We start from the raw sequence: 24905 nt of genomic DNA, 5'->3' as shown, positions 1-24905 counted from the left end.
AAACCCTTTCCACTCTGATGCTGAGCCTGGTCGAAAATCTGGTGAATGCAAAGTCTGTGTTCACAGTAAAGAGGCTGTTTACGAGATGGTAAAGTACTAAATTCGAGGAAGAGTACATAACACCCAATAATGTGCAACTCCAGCCATGGGGTCCAGGGCGGCAGAACTTCACATCACCTGATGAAACTCGCACACATTTGTACCCTGTGCATGATAGATGCAGGGTCGTACGCAACCCTGCTTTGCGTTCAACTCGCTTGTGGTCACTTCGCACTGCTTGCCAGCGTAACGTTTTGGACCGTGCCAAGTGAAGTGAAGTTCTGTCATCGCAGCACCCTATAGAGATTGCGCAGGCAGTTGCACACTCTTGGGGGTTATGTACTCTTGATGCGAGTGGCAAGCTCAAGTTTTAGGGTACAGCCTGACGTGGTCTCACCTGTTGGTGGGGTGCCGGTGTGGGTGAGTGAAATTGTGTAGCGCTCCGGGAGGTACATATTGACCCGCGATCGGAAATACGTGCCCTGGTGTCCGACCTGCATCAGAATGCGGATTGGAACGTGGTCGAGGCCGACAGTGAAGTTATGCGCTTCAAACCACTCGTCTGCCACCTGGTCGTAGTACTCCACCTCTGCTTCCAAATTATGGACGACATACTGCATGAAGATGGTGGTCAGGTTGGGAGTATGCACCATAACATCTGTAGTAGGCGACAGATAGGGGCCGAGAATGGGTGAAAGGATAGGTAGATACAGGATAGGACCAGTAGACTGCCATAGATAGCAGTGCGAGCACTGCTACTGTAAGACCAGATAATTTAACATCAATTAAAGTTAACGGATTTTTGTGGGCTAGCAAGGTGAAATTCTAACGAATTCCGTCTCAATACCGGCAAATGACTGTACATGTACATATCGTTTTGTTCATAACGACTTCAAATGTTTACGAATTTTCTAAATTCGTTAAATCGTTAGAATTAAATGTTCGTTACTGAACTTACAGTATGCGTTTGGTATGGCTGATGCAAAGCTACGGCGGCCAACAATTGCCCAGCCATGATACAGACTGACAGTGCACACGCACACAGTTAGTTTTTATTCATGAGCAGATGTGGGCGCACTTGGCTCACTGCCTCATCAAGCCAAGATGCTTACAGTTCTCACTTTGGGGATTGCTTTCACTAGAACGATGGACTCAGAGTATTGATAGGGTAAGAAGTGGCGACCAGAAACACCCCCAGGTTGTCAAACAGCTCTGATTGCCAGCACAGGAAGGAGCAAAGAGCAATAACAGCAAGAGCTATAAGTATAGCAAAACCTGGCAAGGCGACCACTTTGATAAGGCGACCACCTGTCCCAGGAGACCACTACAACCAGGACCAATGGAGGTTATTTCCAGTCCAATGACCCTTGAAAAGAAGACCACCTGTACACGGGGACGACATTTGCAAGGTCCCTTGAGCCGCCGCCTTAGACAGGCTTCACTGTAATGCATATGCTCGGAAACAGCCGAATACCGACTTGCAGGTTATCACAATACATCATATACATGTGTTGGGCAAGGGAAACCCCATTGCAGGTACATGTGCGCTGGTGGATTGCTAACTCTGGTCACCCTGCCACGCAAGGACTTATATTTTTGAAAACAAACAAACACACACACACACACACAAATGCATGCAAAACACACATTCACACACACACACACACACACACACACACACACACACACACACACACACACACACACACACACACACACACACACACACACACACACACACACACACACACACACACACACACACACACACACACACACACACACACACACACACACACACACACACACACACACACACACACACACACACACACACACACACACACACACACACACACACACACACACACACACACACACACACACACACACACGTGTACACTCACGCATACACACATATACTTACGCATACACACATGCACATGCACGCATGCACACACACACACTCACTCACACACACACACACACACACACACACACACACACACACACACACACACACACACACACACACACACACACACACACACACATCAATTAAATACACACATGATGATTAACAAGCGGCTAGGGCACCCTGTAAGAAGACCATAGGTCTGTGGGGACTGCCCTAGTAAAATATGAATAAATAATAATACTAATAATAACAAGTAGAATAGTAAAATACGCTGTCTTACATTGGCATGTGGTTCCGTTCACACACATCAGTCCCCCCGTGCACATCGGACTACAGCTGTTCTCTGGACAAGAAAACACCAAGATGGAGTGAAAACATGTGTCAGTTATACATACCGTAATGTCGCGTGCATTAGCCGGGGCTTATATGCCTATAAGCCGGTGATGGAGTCAGGCTTGTACACAAGACAGGCTTATACACGAGACAGGCTTATATGACAAGCACCACTCAATGACCAGGCTTGTATGCGCAAACTGCTGACTTTTGGACGTCAAAACCAACATTTCCAACGGGATTTTTTTCTTTTTTTTCGCAAGTGTACGGTACCATGCAAACATGAACATGTAAAAGGCGCGCTCACCAGTCTTGCGTAGTAGCCCGGCTTACGCACGCGACACGTGGCGCGTCTCGTGTACTGGCCCGGCTTATGCATGCGACAGGCTTGTACGCGAAAAGCTGTTGCAGATTTCATGCTTCTACACGAGACAGGCTTATGCACAAATCCGGCTTATGCACGCGACATTACGGTACTGTATTTCCCCGATTGTAAGTGACACTTGATTGTAAGTCGCAACCCCATTTCCAGGTCCAGGTCCATATCACTATCATTATTGTTTTGACATGTTCACTTCAGTAGTAATTCATATTCAATTGTAAGTCGCACCCCATTTGTTGGGAATGAAGTTTAGGGTAAAAAGGTGCGACTTATATTCGGGGAAACTCGGCACCTCTCACCATTGAAGGCATAGTCACATACAGTAATCAGACTTGCCAAGGCGACCACCTGTTGAAGAAGACCACGGCCACCAGCACAAATGGATGCTATGGCCAGTTAAATGAGTCTGGATAAGCAGACCCCCTGGTGATAGAGACCAGGTTGTGACGGCCCCTTGTGTAGAGCTCATCACGATAGAGAATCTCTATCGCAATGAGCTATACGCACAGTTGGTGCGTTTGTTTACTGCCATGAATCGATTCATGAATGGAATCTCGTCGTTCGATTTCATGTCATGAGCCCTGGAATGGGTTCGGAATCCATTCACCCTACTCACATGGGGTGATGTGAATAGCCAGGGGCGATTCATGAATGGATTCAACATCGATTCGTGGGCAAAATGGAACGCACTCAGCGGCTATGCGTGCTGCCAAAAGGTGTGAGAAACTGGTCAAACTCACCTGCCGCAGCTTGAGGGTCTAGCGCTGTTTTCGGCCATCCACGTCATTCCATACATACAGCACAAAAGAAATGAGACGCACAGCAAAATCCAGTCACAATTGCTCATCCTGGCTGCTAGACACAACCATGCATAGTAAAACCTGTAATGGCGACTATTCGACCATGGTGACTACTTTTCCTTGTCACCGACACGTATGTTATGTTTGTATGTGCGCGTAAGCACGCTAGGCTCTGCGCATGTTTGCTTGCACGCTATGCTCTGCGCATGCGCACTCCAGTTCAGACTTCCTGTGTCTGAGTTGTTCTTCTTTCTATCTTGTTACTTTGCACGTCCATTATTCTCTTTGTAAATAATCCTAATACATTCCACAACTGTGTGTTCTTGTGAGTGGGAATGTAACATTGGCGACGAAGATGGAAGACGACAAGCGTCTTCAGAGTTTTGATACGTCAGGCCCAGCTTCCCAGGTGTCCATCCGTTGGCGGAAGTGGGTGAAATCTTTTTAAGTATTATTTAGTGGGCATGGACATTTCGAACAAGAAGCGCTCAAGAGCATTGCTGTTGCACTTTGCGGGGCCACAGGTTCAAGACATTATTGATGACCTACTTGACCCTGACGATGCTCTGCCAGAGGAGCAGAAGACCCCGAATGATAACGAGTACCTGAAATGTACTCTTGCAAAACCAAACGCAGTACACCTGGTACGCATGATTGTAGTCTTGCTAGCAGCCTAGTTCGGGAAATACTCGCAACTACTGTGTTATTCTGCTAAGTAGGGACAAGTAATATTACATGTTGGGGGTCATACTACTGACAGTAGTTTTTGCGAAACAACGACTCGCTCATTTCAAATTTTCAAGAGAGGGATTGAGTATTGGACATACTCATGTTACCCTAACAGTAAAAGGTGTGTTTGGTTTGTACAAACTAGAAAAGGATCGGACAGCTGGTGCACATGGAGCAGCCTCATGCCAACCAAACGGTACTCCAGAAACAGAGCACATTTTTTGTGAAAAATGTGCCAAACTTTGTTCATTCTTCAAAATGTTTATGAGTCACCATGGTCATTTTGTACGGTACAACGGGTCGCAAGAATTTGTATTGTGAATCGGCCTTTACAGTCCCTAACACTTGACATTTTTGATAATCCAAAATGATAGTCCAAGAACCCTTATCATGCAGCAAAAAATTATAGGAACTGATGCCTGAGAGCAGGGATTTTTTCAGTATTTACCCTCATAGGATCTGCCAATGAGCTAAAGCATAGTGCATTTGACAGTTGCCGTTAAAATACAGCAGGGTGCCAATTGTCAGCCACCCTTCGGGGCACTGGCCATTTCCACGGTGATCAGAGGAGAAGAATGGTCGGTTATGGGACCACTCATACATCTATCACATGCATATTCCAGCAAATTTTCACCATTTTGAATTCTCTTCGGTAGTACAACAGGACCTAGGTGCACTCCAGCTTCTCATCGTTGTACATTTTGACTGAACAACCTGCTGTAAAACATCTTGGGCATCGCTTGAGTGGTGCTCCGAGTGGCAAAAATCAGCAAAACTTCAAACAAAAAGCTACCAATTTTGTATGTTGTCCAGCCCGACCAGGAGATCCGGATAACCGATTGTCCGGATAGTTAACGTCTGCACAATCGGTGTTTGACTGTAAAATAATATCCCATCATACCCCTCTTGCGAACACCAAGATATGGCCTGCGCTCCCAGGGTTGCGGACAATCGCCACGCTACACTGCATAGACTTTCTCCCAACAAATAAAGTTGCTTGCGCCAAACAAGCAAGTCGCAATCAAAACTTCGAAATTACGGGAAAAACACAACCTGATCCTCAGTTCAGGAAGGGCTCTCTATATTGGGATCCATTGTGCGTGCAAGGAATGCTTGGATACGACATGTTTGCACGTTGCAAGGTCACATCGTACATAGTGGCACATTATTAGCACAAGCCCTGTTCAGACAGTTAACGGTGGCACAGGACACATGTTACACAAATGCACAAATGCACAACAGTATACTCATCGTGCTGAGGTCACACACAAGGGCAGAGCACTACTTGTGCATGGTAAGAGCACTAATTGCGCATGGTCAGCCTTTTAGGTTAAGGAGCCTTGTCTCACTTACTGACACAGAGAATCTGGGCTTGAGTTTTGCTTGTGGCGTTCTGAAACGTCTGCTTTTGCGCGCTAAACATTACGGTTCTGTAAAGGGAACGGCCATTGACTCGGATTGACGCGACGTGGTAAGGTGCTTGCTGGTGCTTATGCAATAGGGCCAACTTCTCTAGCCAGCGCTCTGTTAACACATGGCCATGTTCTTCTAGCCACTCCTTGGTAATGAGATGATATCCGTACTCCTGACATGCGTCCTCTGCGAACTGCTCAGTCACGCTGGGTCTGTGTGCTGGAGTTGCTGCGGCGTGTACAGAATCGTTGGCCTCGAGCCATTTGGCTGCAAATCAAGGGAAAATACAGTTGCGGGTACAAACACATCATGAAACAAATCTACGAATAAGGGAGGCTTGAAATCAAATTCCCCGCTCCATGACACCTGACCTCATGGATACGGAAGGGCCCAGAGCTAGTGAGTAGTTCAATGTTCACAGGCCTGGGGCTCGCCAGACTTCATAGAGCAGCACCGTGTCACATTTGCGAATCATTCAGCGGTTCTACCAAAGGAGTAGTATAACACCGGGTTATGGCACAAGCATACACATGACATGTTTCTTCGCAGATGAAACTAATTGGTTACTCATGTGTGGATATGACCCTGGCTAGAGCGGTAGGTTTCTCATTGAAGAGGGAAACCTCGGTAGCATTCACTACTCTCGCCCTCTCTGTTTCATTCCTCCTGTCCCACTACTATCACTGGACACACCCTTTAACCCATTCACCGCTATATTTATACATCATTGAAAATGATGCCCAGGCGCTGAGGATGTATATATATGAGTGGTTGCTCCCAAGGTTCCTAACTATTATATAGAGAATTAGAAAAGTTGCCTGACGATTGAAAAAAACTCAAGAAACTCGGAGTACCAGATATGGATCGATCGAAGAAGGATAGATTGACCATCACTGTGGATAAGAGTCATACTGTAGCTCAGTTGGTTAGAGCATTGCTCGCGAATAGCAAAGTCCCTGGTTCGAGTCCCGGTGGCGTGACTGATGATTTTTTTCTTTCTTTCATATCTGGCTTGCAAGTGTTGAGTTTTTCGGAGAGAAAAGAGCAGTACGTGGCATGTGGCCTCTGGTTTCCCAATGCGCTTATAATGTGAACACTATTGGTGAAACACCCGGGAGCTGATAACACCGTTGTTTAGAACACAGACAAACCTTAATTGCACATAATATAAGCGTATGGGCTTCTACCCGGACATGTTCACACAGCAAAAACTCTTTTTTTGCAGCAAATTTTCACATATATGCCCATGGGCGTATATGTGGGGAAGTATGGTATATACCGGTATAGATTATACATCTTTTTCATTGCCAAATAAAAAGTGCAGAGCCTGGGTGCCATGGTCTATAGCCTTAAAGGGGTTAAAACGCAACAGCCTACCTTCACAGATGACATCATGATTGCCTCTTCCATCCCTGTCAAATAGTGCGTCGCTCGAGTTGTCCTTGCCTTGCTTGTAAATAACATGCTGACCAAAGTACATGTACGATGTCCATATCTTGAGAGGGGTGCTGTAGCTGCTGTTACTTCTAGCCATCATCTCGCTCAGCAATGATTTTATGCAGTCGCTAACACCCAGCTTCAAGCCAAGCTCAGTGAAGGAATTATAGTCTACGAAGTTGTATCCTCTTCTCACGCACATCTCGCGGGCGTGCACGAAGTTCGTTTTCTTCTGGCAGCTGCCATCGTCGAGATGTGGATAACACGGCAAGCTGGCAAGAGCCATCCAGGTGTATATTGCATTATTTGTGCCCAGGCACTTTGTCTTGAAAGCTGAACATAACACAGTACACATGCAAGACACAGTCAGGCGAAGTAGAACACAACTGCAGCACACTCTAACACGACGTACACCGACTTTCTCAGATGGATACCGGAGTCCAGTTCAAATAATAGATAGGTTAAGATGCATGTTATTTCCGATAAAATATTGGTTGGGGATTGTCTGAAGCATATTCAAGCGAGGTACAGTCGGGCTTGATGACTGATCAAAGCCCTCGGGCTGGTCCCTTGGGCTTCGATCAGCCATCAAGCCCTCCGTATCTCGCTTGCCGATTATCTACTTTAGTAACGTTACTCTGATTAGGCGTATATGCAAGCAGGCTATTGAATAATTTCGCGGTGACCGTCTTTGCACCGGGTTTGGAGAGCTGAGCCATGGTTAGTTCATAGATAGTGAGGGAAGGAGATGCGAGGGGGGGGGGAGCGGGGGGGGGGGGATACCAATAATTAAACTTCCGAGGCACTTCTTTTGGCACTTGAGACAATTTCTGTAACAATCAAGTGCTTTAGAAGTGATTTACACGACGGCAGGACTCATCCCATGCCTGATGCTACCATGGAGATCTAGTCACATGTGCTCATATTTCGGCGCGAACGGATCCCGGTACGGTCCCGGTGCCATGAGGGGCTGGGGGAGGGGGAGGGGGGGGGTGGTTGGAAATGCATATCGTGACATTCCGTGGTCTGTTTTGCAAGCTCTCGGGATCAAGTGCTTCTCTTCCCGGCGGGATGCACTGCCGTCACGTAAATCGCCTCTTAGGAAGTCAGACAGATCTTGAGCTGGTCTCCAGAAAAGCATGCTGTCTTCAAGCACTAGCTTCCTGTGTCCGAAAGAAGGGGGGGGGGGGGGTGGTAAAACACAGGTATGAATCGGTTCGGAACCCAAATTTGGTTCCGAACCGATTCATAACTTAAGAATAATTGTTGATGTATGCATGTACATGAATGGTCACAATTCCCAGGAGCATGTGAATCAAAGAAACACGAGTATTCACTTCATTTAGAAGTTACTTACCATGTTGGCACTGGTCTCCATGGAAACCTTTCCGGCAGTTGCAGGTGCCGTCTTCAGTACACTGACCATCATTCAAGCAATTGCACACTGCAGTAGAGATTGGGTGCATTCACGTATTTCCCAAAACACACAAATAGGGATAGAACTTGAATAACCTATTGGATTCTCAAGTCGTTGTCGCATGTATCTTGATCATCATGACATTGTATAGACCTCAACATCACCACAAACACTAACACAAACACCCATTCACCAATCCCAGGTATAACCAACTTATAATCATGCTTCGTACTTGAATAGAACACACGTTCAGCTAATAAGCTGGAGAACCAGGCATAAACGCTGGGAAGTACTTTTTCTTGTCTTCAAAAACAACAGTCCAGCACGCGGGTATGCATGGGTCATATATTCTTTGACACGCGGGCTAAAATGGCAGCAGCCTTCTTTAGCCCTTACCTTCTGTGCAGATGGGTCCGTCTGGTCTCGGTTTACATTCACATGCTTTGTTCTTTTTCACCCAGGGATTTGTGCACACAGCTGCATTACATATCACACACAGAGAAGACAAAATGAGAGAGCGGATCAGCCATACACAAAATGGACAGACAAAACGAGAGTGTTGTGGAATTATCCACCACCAGACCAGCGCAAGGATATAAGTTGGACTATAATTATTAATTTCAATTCCAAAATGCACAAGAAGTGTACAGAAGAAAAAAGCACGAACTCGACCAGGCCAGAAGCAAGAAGAACTGAACACAAGAGATTGAAAACCCTTCTCCTCAACAAGCTGCATCACGTACAACGCAAAACAACTGGCTGCACCAGTGTGTGCATCAGCGCGTGCACCAGCGTGTGCACCAGCGCTGCACCAACGTGTGCACCAGCGAAATCAATATCGAAAGTACGTATCAATCATTACATTACATACAACATGCGCAAGAGGGTTACTCTACTTCTCGACGTAGAAGAACGGCATCACCAACGGCGAACAGACAGTTATCAGCTTCAGACTCAACAAAGTCCTTGGAGGACAGCTCAGCTTCCACAAAATCACGGATCCGAGCAGCCTGGCGTTCAAGATCAGATGGAGTCCGGCCCAGCCCAGGAGTAGCCGACAAGAGAACACCGGAGGGCTCCCAGCCAGGCATCGCACACATAGGAGAAATCTTGAGGACAGAGTGCGGACGAATACGGTCGAAATACAGTAACACGTCCAGCTCAGATCGCCAATCATCAGCCTCATCCAACACCTTCCGAATTAAGGTGAGGAGAGTGCGGTTAAATCGCTCAACAGATCCCTGTAATAGGGGATGACTCACGGCACCGTTGAGCACTGTCACACCAAACGTGTCAAACAGCGATGACATCACGGCGTTGATGAATTCCGTGCCATTATCACAGCAGACCACTCGGGGCGGGCCCCACCGCGTACACAGGCCGACAAATGCCTCGGCCACTGATGCCGCGTCACGTTGACGGAGCAGAACCGCTTCCACCCACTTGGTGAAAGTATCCATGCAGACGAGAACACAATGGTACTCTCCACTCTGATCGACGCCCAGTTCCAGAGTATCTATTACTACAACACTCCATTGGGCCATCAGCCACCACAGGGCGACTGGCATCTGCCGAAACGTCCTTGGTTGGGCTGGCAGCAGCACACGGCGAACAGTGGCGCACAAAAAAACTGCTGACATTGGGCAGCCATTTTCGGCAAATAGCACTTCGAGCGGAGGAAGCGCCATGTACCCTCCCAAGACGCATGACCACAGTTCACATGAGCAGCACGAACGACATCGGACTCGAGTGAACTAGGAATAACAGGAATGACGACTGCATCATTGGGCGGCAACTTCACACTTCGACACAGCATACCATCATGGACTACGAGCTGTGACTTGACCTTGACAAACGCAGGATCAGTAACTGGGTCACCATCGATGACTTGCTGGCAAGTCGCAACAATCTGAGGATCTGCATTCTGAGCAGCACATACTCTGTCCAATGAGAATGGACTAACGGTCACCACCGCAGCGGTGACGGACGGTGCAAAGGAGCGTCTTGCCACATCGGATCCAGCTGCTGGGAACACGGGTCAATTGATCCGCTTTGTTCTGCTGACTGCTGATCCACTGGACCTTAACTGTCAAGCCCGTGACAGCGACGAGATCAGTGATAATCTGGAGACGGCGCTGTACAAGTACCTGCTGCAGGCCGCTGACGCGAACACGAGACACCTTGCCAAGCACCGATTGCAACCAAGCAGCCACAGTCTTGGAACCGGTGAATAGTGTGAGCTCCTTCACTTGCCACTGCATGGCAAGGTGCAACCCCTTGATCACGGCGTCACGCTCAGCGATGTTAATGTGTCGCCGGTCGTTCTTCTGCCGCAACCAGCAGCCATCCTCGACAATCCTACTATCGGCCTGAATGACAGCACCATGTGCGATGTCCGAAGCATCACACCACAACGACCACTGTGCGTCTTTAGGAACTGACAACACACCTTGCGCAGGGTCATCGGTCTGCAGACGGTGAATGACTTCCGCACAACAAGCGACGACTTCATGAGACACTGGATCGTCCCATCCAGGCTGAAGGCTAGACAGACGCTTCAGATAACTGCACGCCAGGCGCAGCCAGGAGCCGACAGGATATTGGCTGGTCAGCTTGCCACACCACTTGAAAATCTCGCGCCTTGTGACGGCATCGGGCTGACAGGTCGGCATGACGTCACCACGACGCTTCCACCTCACTTGGCCATCTGCAGACTCTTACAGCAGCAGGCCGAGTACTGTAGCAGAGACAACTGGCTCCGCTGGCTTGGTGGGCAATCTGTACTGCGACAACTGATCGGTGACAGCACGCAGACGAGGCTTCGGAGCATACAAATCGTCGACATAGTTATCCACATCAGCTTACGCACGGAGGACCCACTTGACGATTATGTCCATGAATTTGGGCGCAATCGATAGATGGAAGCCCATCCTCTCCATTGCGAACAGCTGGCCCTTCCAGACGATCGTTTGGAACTTGGCGAGAGCTGGCGCGATGCGGATGTTGAGGTAAGCCTTGCTGATGTCCAGCAACACGTGGCTGTCGGCGTTGCCAATAGACCTCCACTGACACAATTTCTCTTGGCAAACAGGCACGTCCAAACCTGGATGCGACACAATCAACTTGTTGAGTTGCCGGTAGTCCAAACGCGGGCGGACAGGGGTGGACTCCTTGTGTGTCTGGAACACCGCCAACAAGGGAAACACAGCACCAGGCTCACCATGGACTGCTTGGTTATGGGGTACCAACCATCCATTGCGGATCAACATGTCCACTTCCTCGCAAAACTGTGACTCCTACCCTCTGTCCCCCTCTAAGTCTAACACATGAGGACTGAGACCTGTACAACAGGGTTTTTACGCCTGAAAGCAGGTGCATGATTTAACAAGCAGGTTGTCAGTCTAGATTTTATGCGCAGATGGAGAAAAAATGCGCAATTTTTTTGTAATGTGATGAAAAGCAGAAATAATAAGAAAAGATGAAATGAAAGCCTGCTCCGCACAACCCGGTCCAGCCTTGCGAACTGGGTATGGTGGATTAAGAACCCGGGTCAACGCTCGAGCAAGCGCTCTCCACTCCAGGTGTTCACAGCAACTGTTAGGGAAATTATAGAAAAGAAATAATAGGATGAAGTCAAGCTCATTTGAATTTTCGGTTTGTACGGTGTTTGCAGCAGCGCGGATTCGAATCTCCTCACGCATGTTCCTGTCGATGACCCCGAGTACGTTGTCGTGCCTCCAGGTGTATGCGTGTAACGTCCTGGTCCAGCGCTACGCGACAAGCGCCAAACACGTGACGCATAGTACAGGCCCAGGAGAAAGAGAGAGAGAGAAAGAGAGAGGGAGAGAGAGAGAGGAGAGAGAGAGAGCGAGATGGAGAGAGCACGAACGCACGTACCGGAATGCTAGCGTAGCGCAGCTACCTTGGATCGTGAAGGCGTACTTATCCATGCGCTGTTGGGTTTGTTCCTCGCCGAACGGCTTCACCTGTACATTTACAACACCAACGTGTGTTGTTGACACCAACGCTGCAGTCACAAATGACGCCTCAGCACCGGAGTCCAGGAACACGCGAACCTTCGCCTTTCGAGTTCTTCCCTCAACTCGTGCAACTCCGCTCATCAGCCGCACACTTGCTGAGTGTAGACAGCACGATCCAACCTTCTTCTCTGTTACTATCTAAGTCGATTTCTCCCGGCTGTAACCTGCTCCATTCAACACATCATGTATTAGCAGATGGTGCTTCCCCTGGCATTTTGTGCACCTCAAGCCTGACCGATAGTCCCTTGCCACATGGCCATACTTGAGGCAGTTCCAGCAGAGTCTCTCTCGCTGCAGAAAACCTTTCTCCCTTCCTGTGGCATCGACTTTAGCTGCTTCTCTGCATCTGCGACTAGGTGAGAAAGTACTCATTATGTACAGTAACATTGAGTGCCGAAGAACAACTCTCCTTTGCCTAGCTTGAACTTTCACCTGACGACGGACAAAAGCAAAAAATAGCTTTCAATGTTTTGCCAAGAGTAGGTAACAAGCTCATCAGCTCAAACGCCTTACTCTTGAAGAACAAAAAGATTACAATTTGTGTAATGAAACAGGCTGAACACTAAACTCAGGAATAACGGGGTTTCATGTAAAGTTACTTTGTACAGTTCACATCTACTCTCGGACACTAGCGAAATACAATAAGAACAAGAAGCTGAAATCTGGAAAACAAGAACATTGCTGGTCTGAAGCCGGGACCCCATCCTAGGTACCTGAATGCTATTGCATGGTTTTAATTGGCATGAGTAGACTGTAAACATACTCTAAACACACCCTGATAGATGCAGGACTAGATGAAAAAACACAGGCTAACAGCTGGATCTTGAGTACCTAGCCGGAAAATATAAAGACGCTCCGTAACGCATGACAATGGCAGGCCTCTATCAGCCACATGTAAAGTGCTGCCAACAAAATTGGTCTCTGGAAATTGGCGCAATGAGCATAACTTTGGAGTTTCCACATCCCGAACAATTTGACTGTGCCGACACCTCTATACTCATTACAAATTGCTGACTGACCTTGACATTGAGTTCCATTTCCGTGGTAACCTGACTTGCACAGACACATGTATCCGCCATCATTATCAATGCAGATAGCATCGACATGGCATGGGCTAGCCGGCAAACATTCATCAATGTCTGAACAACAGTAGGTAAGCAGAATGCAAGGGGTTACTAACTGATTACATACTGCATTGTAACCATGTCCAGCGTCATATAGGCACAACAAAAACAATTCAAATTCATCAGACAGCTCTAATAGCCTCAATCTCAATTGCTGCGAAAACAATTTGATCTTTTCTCGAGATTATAAACACTTGTGTCGCTGTCGATTGATTCTACAAACTCTGCTATAATCTATACTTGTCCAAATTCTGAAACCAGCAGAACATTTGCACAGATAAATCTTGCAAACTGCTGCTGCACAGATCATTTCAGCGGACAGTGGGGTGTTATGGCAGAAGCAGCAGAGAATGCGGCAAAGAACGAACAAACACAAAAAGGAACTCTGACCAGCTTTCAATACCACACAAGAAAACAGGAAATGGTTTGGTTTGCAAACACTGCACACCATCATCAAGTAGAGCATGAGACTCTTAATCTCAGGGTCGTGGGTTCGAGCCCCACGTTGGGCGCCAATGTTGTAGAATTCCCCCCCCCCTCCCCCCCCCCCCCCCCCCCCCCGCTTCCCGCCACACAAACACTCTCTGACTCATTCAGGCGGGCAAGAGAATAACACAGTTACTTGAACAATATCTCTTGGAATAAATAACTAACTGGTGGGCGGGAGAACGGGGGAGAAGAGACAAAGAAATAATAAACAAAACAAAAAACTAAGTCTGAAGAAAATGTTGAATGACCTCTGCTGGGATGACGACTACACCATAGCTCAGAGATTAGAGCATCGCTGGCTACAAGCGAAGGTCCCTGGTTCGAGTCCTGGTGGTGACAGTCAATGTTTTCTTCAGACTTTTCCCGTTTGTCTCTTTCCCTCAAACCAGTTAAAATAATAAACAACCAACAGTTATAAACAGAGAAAAGGCGAACACATCGAAACGACCAATCAGGGACTAATACGTACAGAACACATGACCAGGCCAAGACAACCAGACCACGGACGAATCACACATGACTCTCATTCCCAGACCAAACTAGCACTGTGCATGTACAGCATTCATTTGACAGTCACTCTCACACAGACGGAAGTACATCCTCACACTCTGACAACGCGTAATCTTGCATGCACCACATGCCATAAACGTCACACATCACACCATACTCGCGCGTACACTTAGACCATAATATTATGACATCAGACACTGGACACCACCAGACAAGAGCCAAATACAACAACATGCGTAAATCATAGTCGAACAGAAATCCGTAACAGTATGGTTGAACTGTGTGCCATAATCATCGACTCGAGTACTATTTGAGAAAACTAGCGAGCATTCGACTGAATACGAGTATTCTACTGACCAGACATAAAACAATGCACGCCTACACTCTTGCAAAACCAAAAGTAGTACACCTGGTACGCATGATTGTAGTCTTGCTTGCAGCCTAGTTCGGGAAATACTCGCAACTACTGTGTTATTCTGCTAAGTAGGGACAAATAATATTAAATGTTGGGGGTCATACTACTGACAGTAGTTTTTGCGAAACAACGACTCGCTCATTTCAAATTTTCAAGAGAGGGATTGAGTATTGGACATACTCATGTTACCCTAACAGTAAAGGGTGTGTTTGGTTGGTACAAACTAGAACAGGATCCAACAGCTGGTGCACATGGAGCAGCCTCATGCCAACCAAACGGTACTCCAGAAACAGAGCACATTTTTTGTGAAAAATGTGCCAAACTTTGTTCATTCTTCAAAATGTTTATGAGTCACCATGGTCACTTTGTACGGTACAACGAGTTCAACGCAAAAAAACGTATGCACGTGATCATTTGGGACCAAAATCGATGTTCCTGCCACGTTTTACTGTGAACAACTGCTCGGTCTGCTCCGGCCTCGAGGCCGGAGCAAGCAGAACATGTTCTGGTCGACCCAGAACAGGTGCAGTCCCAACCAAACACGCTGTTCTGGTGAATCCTGTTCTAGGTCATACCAACCAAACGCACCCTAAGAAGCATGCGTATTCACTTCACTTACTATGCTGACACTTGTCTCCGTGGAATCCTTTCCGGCAGTTGCAGGTGCCATCTTCAGTACACTGACCGTGATTCAAGCAATTGCATACTGCAGCAGTGATTGGGTGTATACACGTATTATCCAAAGCACACAAATGGAAATAGAACATAGTATATTGGATTCTCAAGAAGTTGCTGCATATATTTTGATCATCAGGAGATTGTCTAGACCTCAAAATACCTATTTAAAACACTCATTCACCAATCCCAGGTATATCCGAAGCATACTCATTCGAATCTTTTCTTGTACATAAATGGAACAAATTTTCTCCCACTTGAAGTCGGATTATGCTGGAAACCCTGGCATGGAAACGGGAGGTACTTTTCTTGTCTGGAATTATAACTTTCCATTGTCCATGTACCCATGAGTCTTAGTGTGTTAAACTGCTCTGGTGGTGGCACACACAAATAATGCTATCAATACCTTCGGAGATGACTCACCACGTCAAACGTACAACGAACCAGCATAGTCGATGCCGGTAGTTGCGAACGGCCTCTCGTGAACAACTCGGTCTGTTGGCAGCGGCGGGCAGACTTCTGAGGCAGCCTTAGCCTTGTAGCGGCGGCATAATTATAACACATCACTGAGTAATGTTGCGTAGCGCTCGTCGACCGCCGATAATCCAGAATTTCTGACGGATGTACAACAAGACCCCTTCTACACCTTGGTACATGCTTTCGACGTGCGTTTTCTCCAACAGCTACTTGGTCAGATGATGTTTACCTGTTAGAACTGGGTGCTTGGCTCCATACGCCAACTCGCTGTAGTGGAGTCGTCCCCCCGGCTCCGACCTACCCATGCTCATCCAGAAACGATGATACACCTTCGACCCAGCCTTCAATGGTTGACCTTGCTTCATCAGCTCAAGATCCTCAGCGAAACATTTGGCTTGAACGATGCAGTACAATACGTTGTCAGCTGCAAAATAGTTTAGTAAGAGGCTCAGTGTGCTTCCACTGCAACATCCGAGTCGCCATGCCCTGTGCCCACGACCACTTACTAAATCGGAGCCACCATTCATTATCAGATTCTCGGCTACAGGTGGTGGGTGACACTCGCACTTCTACACTGGACTCATCAGTACCAGCGGTTGAGGATGCGGTGGGCCAGTCATCGGGCTCCGTGATCCAGGTTGGCCCGCCCAACAAGAACGGACTACGGATCTGCTGTGCATTACTCCCACGTGACGGAAAATCTGCCGGTTTGTGAAGGCCCGGGCAATGGTTCCACACAATGCCGACCTTCTTCGATATCTCTTGGTCTTGACGGACGCGGTTCACCACAAATGTTTTCCATCTGTACGATGGATTACCGATCCAATAAACGGTAGTGAGACTGTCAGTCCAGCCATAGACTTGAGTGAAGGTCACACGCAGCTGCTTCACCACAAACTCAGCACAGCAAGCCGCTAGACATACTGCATGTAACTCAAGGCGGGCTAACGTGGGCGGAGACACCCTTGCCACTTTGGCCTTGGCAAATACCAAGTGTGACTGTCCATTGATGACTGCATACAAAGAGTATCGAAACGCTTTCTCACTGGCGTCCGCGAAGGCATGAAGCGCAATAGGCGTGTCAAGATTTCAGCAAAACCAACGTGGTATGTCAAAGCCTACCACTTCGGCCAAGTCTCCCCGCCTTGCGCACATGCGGCTGCGATGCCATCAGGCAACTTATTATCCCAGTCGCCACCGAATTTCCAGGCGTGCTGTAGCAGCATCTTTACCGGCACAACTGTAGGTGCTGCTAGACCTAGCGGATCAAACACTGACGCAACACACTTAGGAGGGATCGCCGTGTTCAAACAGGTGGTCTATCGGACTCATCACTGGATTTCCATTTCAGCCTGAGGACTTTCTCTCCAGCCTCTGGATCGCATTGGTAATTCGTTGCCTCGCCACATGCGGAACTCCATGCCAGCCTCTGTAAGAACACGCACGCTGAACTCTTGCATCTTCTTGGCTTCCGGGGCATTTGAGACACAAGAGACCAAATCGTCAACGTAGAAACTCGTGTCACTTCGACCGGGCCACAGGAAACGCAGGTACGGACGGTCTTCGGGATTAACCACGACCATGAAGAAAGCCTTGCGGATGTCCACTTGCAGCGCGCTCTTATATTCACGGAACCTTAATTGCATACCCGCGAGACTTGGCAATAAGGACGTTTAGCAAAGCAAAATTTCGAAAGAAAATTCGAGTCTGGGAAGGAGTACAGAAACAAACTTCGAAACCTCCAAAACTTGGACGCGAAGCTGCAGTGGTTTGCGAAAGTTACTTTCTACTTCCTCAGTACGTGATGCACTCTCATTAATGGTGGAGCTCCCGTAGATCTACCCCGTATGCGCGCGCCAGAGCTCATGCTTCCTTTTGTGTTCGTATACACTTTCCTTTTGTGTTTAGAATGAAGCTTTCATCGTCTCCCTGCCCTATATGAAATAAATTCTGCCTGACACCACATGGCACAGCAGTACACTGAACAGAAGTGATCGTGACTGGTTGACGTTAAGTTTCCTTTCCTTTTCATACTTGTTTCTTCTTCGCAATGGCTAGCCAGTGGACCCTTGCGTCTTCATCCTCCGCAGCACCGGTGTCTGCTGAGCCTGCGATGACCACTACCCCACCAAGCCCCACATCGCCCTCAACATCGTCCCAAGTGAGGTTCGATCTCCAAATGGATTTGTGTATGCTACGCCAGCTCCGTGCACAGGACGCCCCAATCAAGTGTGGCTCCTCTGCGTTTGAGACTGTGGCGGCGGAGCTGCCAGCTCCCAGGAAATTTGGGTTGGTGTCGAAGAAAGCGGTTAGGGATCGCGTGCTGAAGTGCATGGAGCAGCACACGAAGAAGGAGAACTGGGCAAAACGGCAGTAAGTTTTCTGGTGCCTTTCGTACATGTACCAGTAATGTACCACTAGTGTTCGTACACACATTCATTGCAAAATCAAAAAAACAGTGCTGTGGTTGATTTCAGTTTTGTACTTGTCTTTTACAAATTCCATTTTACTGACTTTTGACATGACTGCTGTCTGCAGATTCTGTATAACAGAATCCACGCAGCATCATAGTTCAGCATTAAACTGTGCATGTAAAACAAACTGTGTATGGCTACATCATGCTTATGCCCTGACCATATGTGTACAATGTGTTACTTTCCTTTCGTGCAGGTGTGGTTCAGCTGATGAGTTTGCAGAAAAGGAGACCCTCCTGAATGAACTGGTGGAGTTGCAGCGTGAAAAGGAGCAGGTCATGGACAAGGACAAGCAAGCTGCGAAACAGCAACGAGAGCAAGCTGCTCGGCTACGTGAGGATGCCTGCGCCACACTTGGGGAAAGTGGAGAGAGGAGCAGAAGGACAGTCGGCGGAGCCACCAGCAAAACGGAGCAGGCTGAGCCAGCCAGACTCCGTGTTGTCTTGCCTCCAAACAAAGAACGATGCCTCAGTACTGCTGGAGAGGGCGCGGCTGGCACTGGAGAAGGAAAAGCTGAAAGTGCAGAGAGAGGAGCAGCGCCTGGCTGCGGAGAATTTGGAAGTGGAGAAGGCAGAAAAGAAAGACAAGGCTGAGGATGACGGGCAGAAGAAGGAAGATGATAGAAAAGAACAACAGTTGTTTATGCAAATGATGGCTCGTGTTATTGAGAAAATGTAAATGAAATATGTCAAGTCCTTGTTTCTGTGTTGTATACGAGTGTCGCTGTGCCTATATGTGAGCTTTGCGCGCGCGCGCGCGCGCGCGTGTGTGTGTGTGTGTGTGTGTGTGTGTGTGTGTGTGTGTGTGTGTGTGTGTGTGTGTGTGTGTGCGTGTGTGTGTGACTGTGTGCGCACGTGTGTGTGTGTGTGTGTGTGTGTGTGTGTGTGTGTGTCTGACCTTCGTTCTCGCGGCCTCGAGGGGGAATGGCGAGCTGAATGCGAGTCGCGTTCCACCTGGCGCTCGGCGTACTCAGCACCGGTAGATGCCCAGCATACCCCTCCCGTCACCTGCTACACCTGCGATGGACAGTTTACGCGCCCCAGTGATCGCGCACGCCACAAATGTAAGGCTGAGCGTGCGAAGCCGGTTGCGGAGCAGAAAGGTGCATGCCAGTGTGGAGAGTGTGGCCGTTGGCTGAAGTCCCGTGGAGGTCTGGCAAGGCACAAGAGTACTTACCCCCAGTCAGCAGTCGGTGCGCCCCGGCCGCTGCCTGCTTCTCCGCTGTGCTGCGTCGCTCACTGCCAGGCTTGTGACCGCTGCTTTGCGTCTACACGTGGCCGCGCCCGTCATCACTGCTCGCGGACTTGTAGTCGTCCGACCGTTCAGGACCGTCAGGGTTTCATGTGTGTTTGCGCCTGCTCCCGCCGATTTCGCTTACCGCATCACCTGGATCTTCACAGGGCTGTGTGCTCCTCCTCTCTCTCAGCTGCCCCTCCGGGGCCCACGTAACCTTCATGGCAGTGGCTCAACAGGACAGGACAACAGGTGTGTGTGTGTGTGTGTGTGTGTGTGTGTGTGTGTGTGTGTCAATTCTTCAGCCTTGCAAGCTGTTGAATGGTGTAATCCCAGCACAAGTTGCTATGGCTTCTGCCGTAGCATTGCTATCATCGCCTCCGGCGATGGGCGTCAAAGGTCAAAGGTCAAAAGGTGTGTGTGTGTGTGTGTGTGTGTGTGTGTGTGTGTGTGTGTGTGTGTGTGTGTGTGTGTGTGTGTGTGTGTGTGTGTGTGTGTGTGTGTGTGTGTGTGTGTGTGTGTGTGTGTGTGTGTGTGTGTGTGTGTGTGTGTGTGTGTGTGTGTGTGTGTGTGTGTGTGTGTGTGTGTGTGTGTGTGTGTGTGTGTGTGTGTGTGTGTGTGTGTGTGATCTAGCCTATCTTTGCTATAAGAGAAAATATATGGTGTATATCATTTAGAGCACTCTTGGCGGGGTTTGCAGCTCTTTATAAAAATGCTTTGCTTCACGGAAACATATTTCATTGCGAAGAGCTGCGCTTCGGTCCTCTGAGCTGTGCTGATGAGCTCTAAGGGAGCATCTCATAAGTTCTCATTTTGTTTCTAAACCTAACGCATTTCGAAACGGGGGTAGGGGGGTAGCGCCCTTTTCGAATAGAAAAACGACTGTTCGCACATTTTCTGGAACTGTACAATCTACTACCGTACTAGATCCCTGCAGCAAATGGGTGTGTTTAGGTGGAGATCTACCTGTGTTTGCAGATCAGCTAACCATTGCACTGCATGCATGCAGGCTACTCAGAGGTGTCAAATGTCACACCAGCCTGATCAAACCGTGTACCTGGCCAGCGTTTACAGCAGAACAGTTGTTGTGGAGGAACTATGTTTATGTGCGTGTACATGTCATTGATTGTACTTGTACTCAGTAAATGCGGTACTACTGTATGCCATTCACGACCGCTCTAGCAAAACATTCATATCCATGTACATAATCATACCATAGTATGGGGCATGGACGTGTATTGACAGACAGTCAGTAGATAAACACTGAAAATATGCGATAGGACTTTCGAATAGAGGGGGGAGGTAGGGGGGTAAAGTCTATTCGAAATGCGTTACGTTTGCAAAATAAATGCGAACTTATGAGATGCTCCCTAACAGAGCGAAACAGTTGCTGTCCACAGACTTGGGTGTATATCATGTACATTTGGAGATTTTCATGCTTCTCTTGTGACCTGTCTGTGTGTGTGTGTGTGTGTGTGTTTGTGTGTGTGTGTGTGTGTGTGTGTGTGTGTGTGTGTGTGTGTGTGTGTGTGTGTGTGTGTGTGTGTGTGTGTGTGTGTGTGTGTGTGTGTGTGTGTGTGTGTGTGTGTGTGTGTGTGTGTGTGTGTGTGTGTGTGTGTGTGTGTGTGTGTGTGTGTGTGTGTGTGTGTGTGTGTGTGTGTGTGTGTGTGTGTGTGTGTGTGTGTGTGTGTGTGTGTGTGTGTGTGTGTGTGTGTGTGTGTGTGTGTGTGTGTGTGTGTGTGTGTGTGTGTGTGTGTGTGTGTGTGTGTGTGTGTGTGTGTGTGTGTGTGTGTGTGTGTGTGTGTGTGTGTGTGTGTGTGTGTGTGTGTGTGTGTGTGTGTGTGTGTGTGTGTGTGTGTGTGTGTGTGTGTGTGTGTGTGTGTGTGTGTGTGTGTGTGTGTGTGTGTGTGTGTGTGTGTGTGTGTGTGTGTGTGTGTGTGTGTGTGTGTGTGTGTGTGTGTGTGTGTGTGTGTGTGTGTGTGTGTGTGTGTGTGTGTGTGTGTGTGTGTGTGTGTGTGTGTGTGTGTGTGTGTGTGTGTGTGTGTGTGTGTGTGTGTGTGTGTGTGTGTGTGTGTGTGTGTGTGTGTGTGTGTGTGTGTGTGTGTGTGTGTGTGTGTGTGTGTGTGTGTGTGTGTGTGTGTGTGTGTGTGTGTGTGTGTGTGTGTGTGTGTGTGTGTGTGTGTGTGTGTGTGTGTGTGTGTGTGTGTGTGTGTGTGTGTGTGTGTGTGTGTGTGTGCGGAGTATGTGGTGTGATGTGTGTGCGGGAAAAAAAGAAAAAAAAGACCAAAAAGTAGGGATTCACTGGCCAGAAAAAAGCCACTTCAAAGCTGTGTGGTGTAGACCAGGCTGAATAGTGGTGGTCAATTCTTCAGCCTTGCAAGCTGTTGAATGGTGCAATCCCAGCACAAGTTGCTATGGCTTCTTCTGTAGCATCGCTATCATCGCCTCTGGCGATGGGCGTCCAATGGTCAATGGTCAATGGTGTGTGTGTGTGTGTGTGTGTGTGTGTGTGTGTGTGTGTGTGTGTGTGTGTGTGTGTGTGTGTGTGTGTGTGTGTGTGTGATCTAACCTATCTTTGCTATAAGAGAAGATATATGGGTGTACATCATTTAGAGTACTCTTGGCGGGGTTTGTTGTTGTTGTTGTTGACTTTTATTTTACTTGACCAATTGCACAGGCATGATTGCCTTCTTACCGGCCTATAGGTCCGGTTCTCACAGAAAGATGAAGAAAATTATATGAGGAAATGTATAGAGATAAAGACATGCAAGCGGTATGATTATTATTATAGAAATGTTTGTTATGACATTGTGTGTATGCTGACACTCAATTTGTGTGAACTTTTTATAATGTGATAACAAATAAAATGTAGTGGAAGCATTTCATGAGAATATATGTGTGAACATTGGCAGACGATGATCGTTTAGCACGGTGTTTGGAGCAGTCGTTGTAAAGAGTTGCTGTAGGAGTGGGCTACAGTATCCATTGATACAGCGGTGTACAAAGATTAGAACTTTCTGAGTGTATGTGTGTGCCAGGCTGACTATACTAAGAAGTGCCAGAAGCGGTGCGGTGGGGGTGAGAAAGCGCTGTTGCAAGGTTTGCAGCTCTTTATAAAAATGCTTTGCTTCACGGAAACATATTTCATTGTGAAGAGCTGCGCTTCGGTCTTCTGAGCTGTGCTGATGAGCTCTAACAGAGCGAAACAGTTGCTGCCCACAGACTTGGGTGTATATCATGTACATTTGGAGACTTTCATGCTTCTCTTGTGACCTGTCTGTGTGTGTGTGTGTTTGTGTGTGTGTGTGTGTGTGTGTGTGTGTGTGTGTGTGTGTGTGTGTGTGTGTGTGTGTGTGTGTGTGTGTGTGTGTGTGTGTGTGTGTGTGTGTGTGTGTGTGTGTGTGTGTGTGTGTGTGTGTGTGTGTGTGTGTGTGTGTGTGTGTGTGTGTGTGTGTGTGTGTGTGTGTGTGTGTGTGTGTGTGTGTGTGTGTGTGTGTGTGTGTGTGTGTGTGTGTGTGTGTGTGTGTGTGTGTGTGTGTGTGTGTGTGTGTGTGTGTGTGTGTGTGTGTGTGTGTGTGTGTGTGTGTGTGTGTGTGTGTGTGTGTGTGTGTGTGTGTGTGTGTGTGTGTGTGTGTGTGTGTGTGTGTGTGTGTGTGTGTGTGTGTGTGTGTGTGTGTGTGTGTGTGTGTGTGTGTGTGTGTGTGTGTGTGTGTGTGTGTGTGTGTGTGTGTGTGTGTGTGTCACAAAAAAAAAGTGTGTGTGACTCTACAGGAGTCGGTTAGGAATTTTGTAGCTCTCATCGTTTGATTAGTTTTTGTTAGTTTTCAGTTCTCAGGGACGGCTCTGGGCTTCCAGGGTCGTCCCTGGGACAGTTCCCAGTAGAAGTCCACAGCGGAAAGTCAGCAGAGCAGATTACAGGACGAACTTCGGGTGTCGTCACTCTGACTCTGTTTTCCGCTGTTGGACCCATCGCGAGGCCTTGCAAGCCCGCGAATGGAGCCATCTACCGCACGCAGTAGGAGACGAAAGGAGTTTACCCTGAGCGTTGGGACGTGGAATGTCCGCTCGTTGCTGGAAAGTGAAGGACCCGTCCAAACAGCATCCACTCGACATCAAGTGGCTGACGACAAGAAAATTTATCGGATAATTCAAATTTTCAAACGTCTTGGATTGGAAATAGTTTGTCTTCAAGAGACCTACTGGCTGGATAAGAACGTTTACAACATCGACGGAGCAGTGCTAATTTCGTCTGGAAGACCTTCACCTGGCGAGGGAGAGTCGTGTCGAAGGGGTGAAGGTGTTGCGATTCTGTTGCTGGGAAATGCAGCTCGCGCGTGGCGTGACGGCGGTTGTCAATACGACGCCCGCAGCTCTCGGATTGTGTCAGCGCGATTGAAGTTTGATATTCATGGGTGTTCACCGGTATGGTATACTGTCATCTCCGCATATGCTCCGACGTTCGCCAGCAAGCGAATTGCCAAGGAACAGTTCTTTGCGGACTTGCAAGCGACTTTGCCACGGATGGGCACAGAAAAGTTTATTCTGTTGGGTGACTTCAACGCCAGAGTTGGATCCCGTACGCATGCTGACGCTGATGAGTGGTCACGTGTACGGGGCCCACATGGAGTGGGTGAGATGAACTCTGCAGGACGTGAGCTGTTGGATTTTCTTGCAACTATTCAGGCGATGGTGTGTAACACATGGTTCTGCAAGACAGAGGATAGGAAGTGGACCTGGCAACATCCAAGGTCAAAGAGATTTCATTGTATTGATTTTGTCATCACGTCACAAGCTGACTACCACCAATGTATTGATGCTCAAGTTATAAGAAGTGCGGAATGTGGGAGCGATCACAACCTGGTGGCTGCGCGTTTTGTAGTAGGCCGTCTGCAGCGCCGCTCGCGTTGTGTGCAAACGAAGAAATGTAAGCGGTTTGATGTTGCACGTTTGAAGGATGTCCACAGCACTGACTCATCTGGAAACATCACACGAGTTGCTGA

The 24905-nt window shown here is 48.1% G+C and overlaps 1 protein-coding gene across 1 annotated transcript in view; it reads right to left on the bottom strand.

Annotated features, from left to right (window-relative positions):
* The window catches only part of LOC135821750 (uncharacterized), a 60246-nt gene extending 50318 nt beyond the window's left edge, over positions 1-9928 (bottom strand). Inside the window, exons 1-6 of the mRNA XM_065334747.1 lie at positions 9391-9928; positions 8865-8945; positions 8409-8495; positions 6992-7384; positions 5555-5881; positions 437-697 (exon numbers count right to left, since the gene is read on the bottom strand). Of these exons, the coding sequence (XP_065190819.1) occupies positions 437-697; positions 5555-5881; positions 6992-7384; positions 8409-8495; positions 8865-8945; positions 9391-9928 (1687 nt within the window). The remainder of the gene's footprint in view (positions 1-436; positions 698-5554; positions 5882-6991; positions 7385-8408; positions 8496-8864; positions 8946-9390) is intronic.
* Positions 9929-24905: the final 14977 nt, after the last annotated feature.

Source organism: Sycon ciliatum, chromosome 7, assembly GCF_964019385.1.
Source record: "Sycon ciliatum chromosome 7, ocSycCili1.1, whole genome shotgun sequence".
NCBI lineage: Eukaryota > Metazoa > Porifera > Calcarea > Leucosolenida > Sycettidae > Sycon > Sycon ciliatum.
The sequence above is the reverse complement of the archived record's forward strand: the minus strand, read 5'-3'. Positions and strand labels throughout refer to the sequence as shown.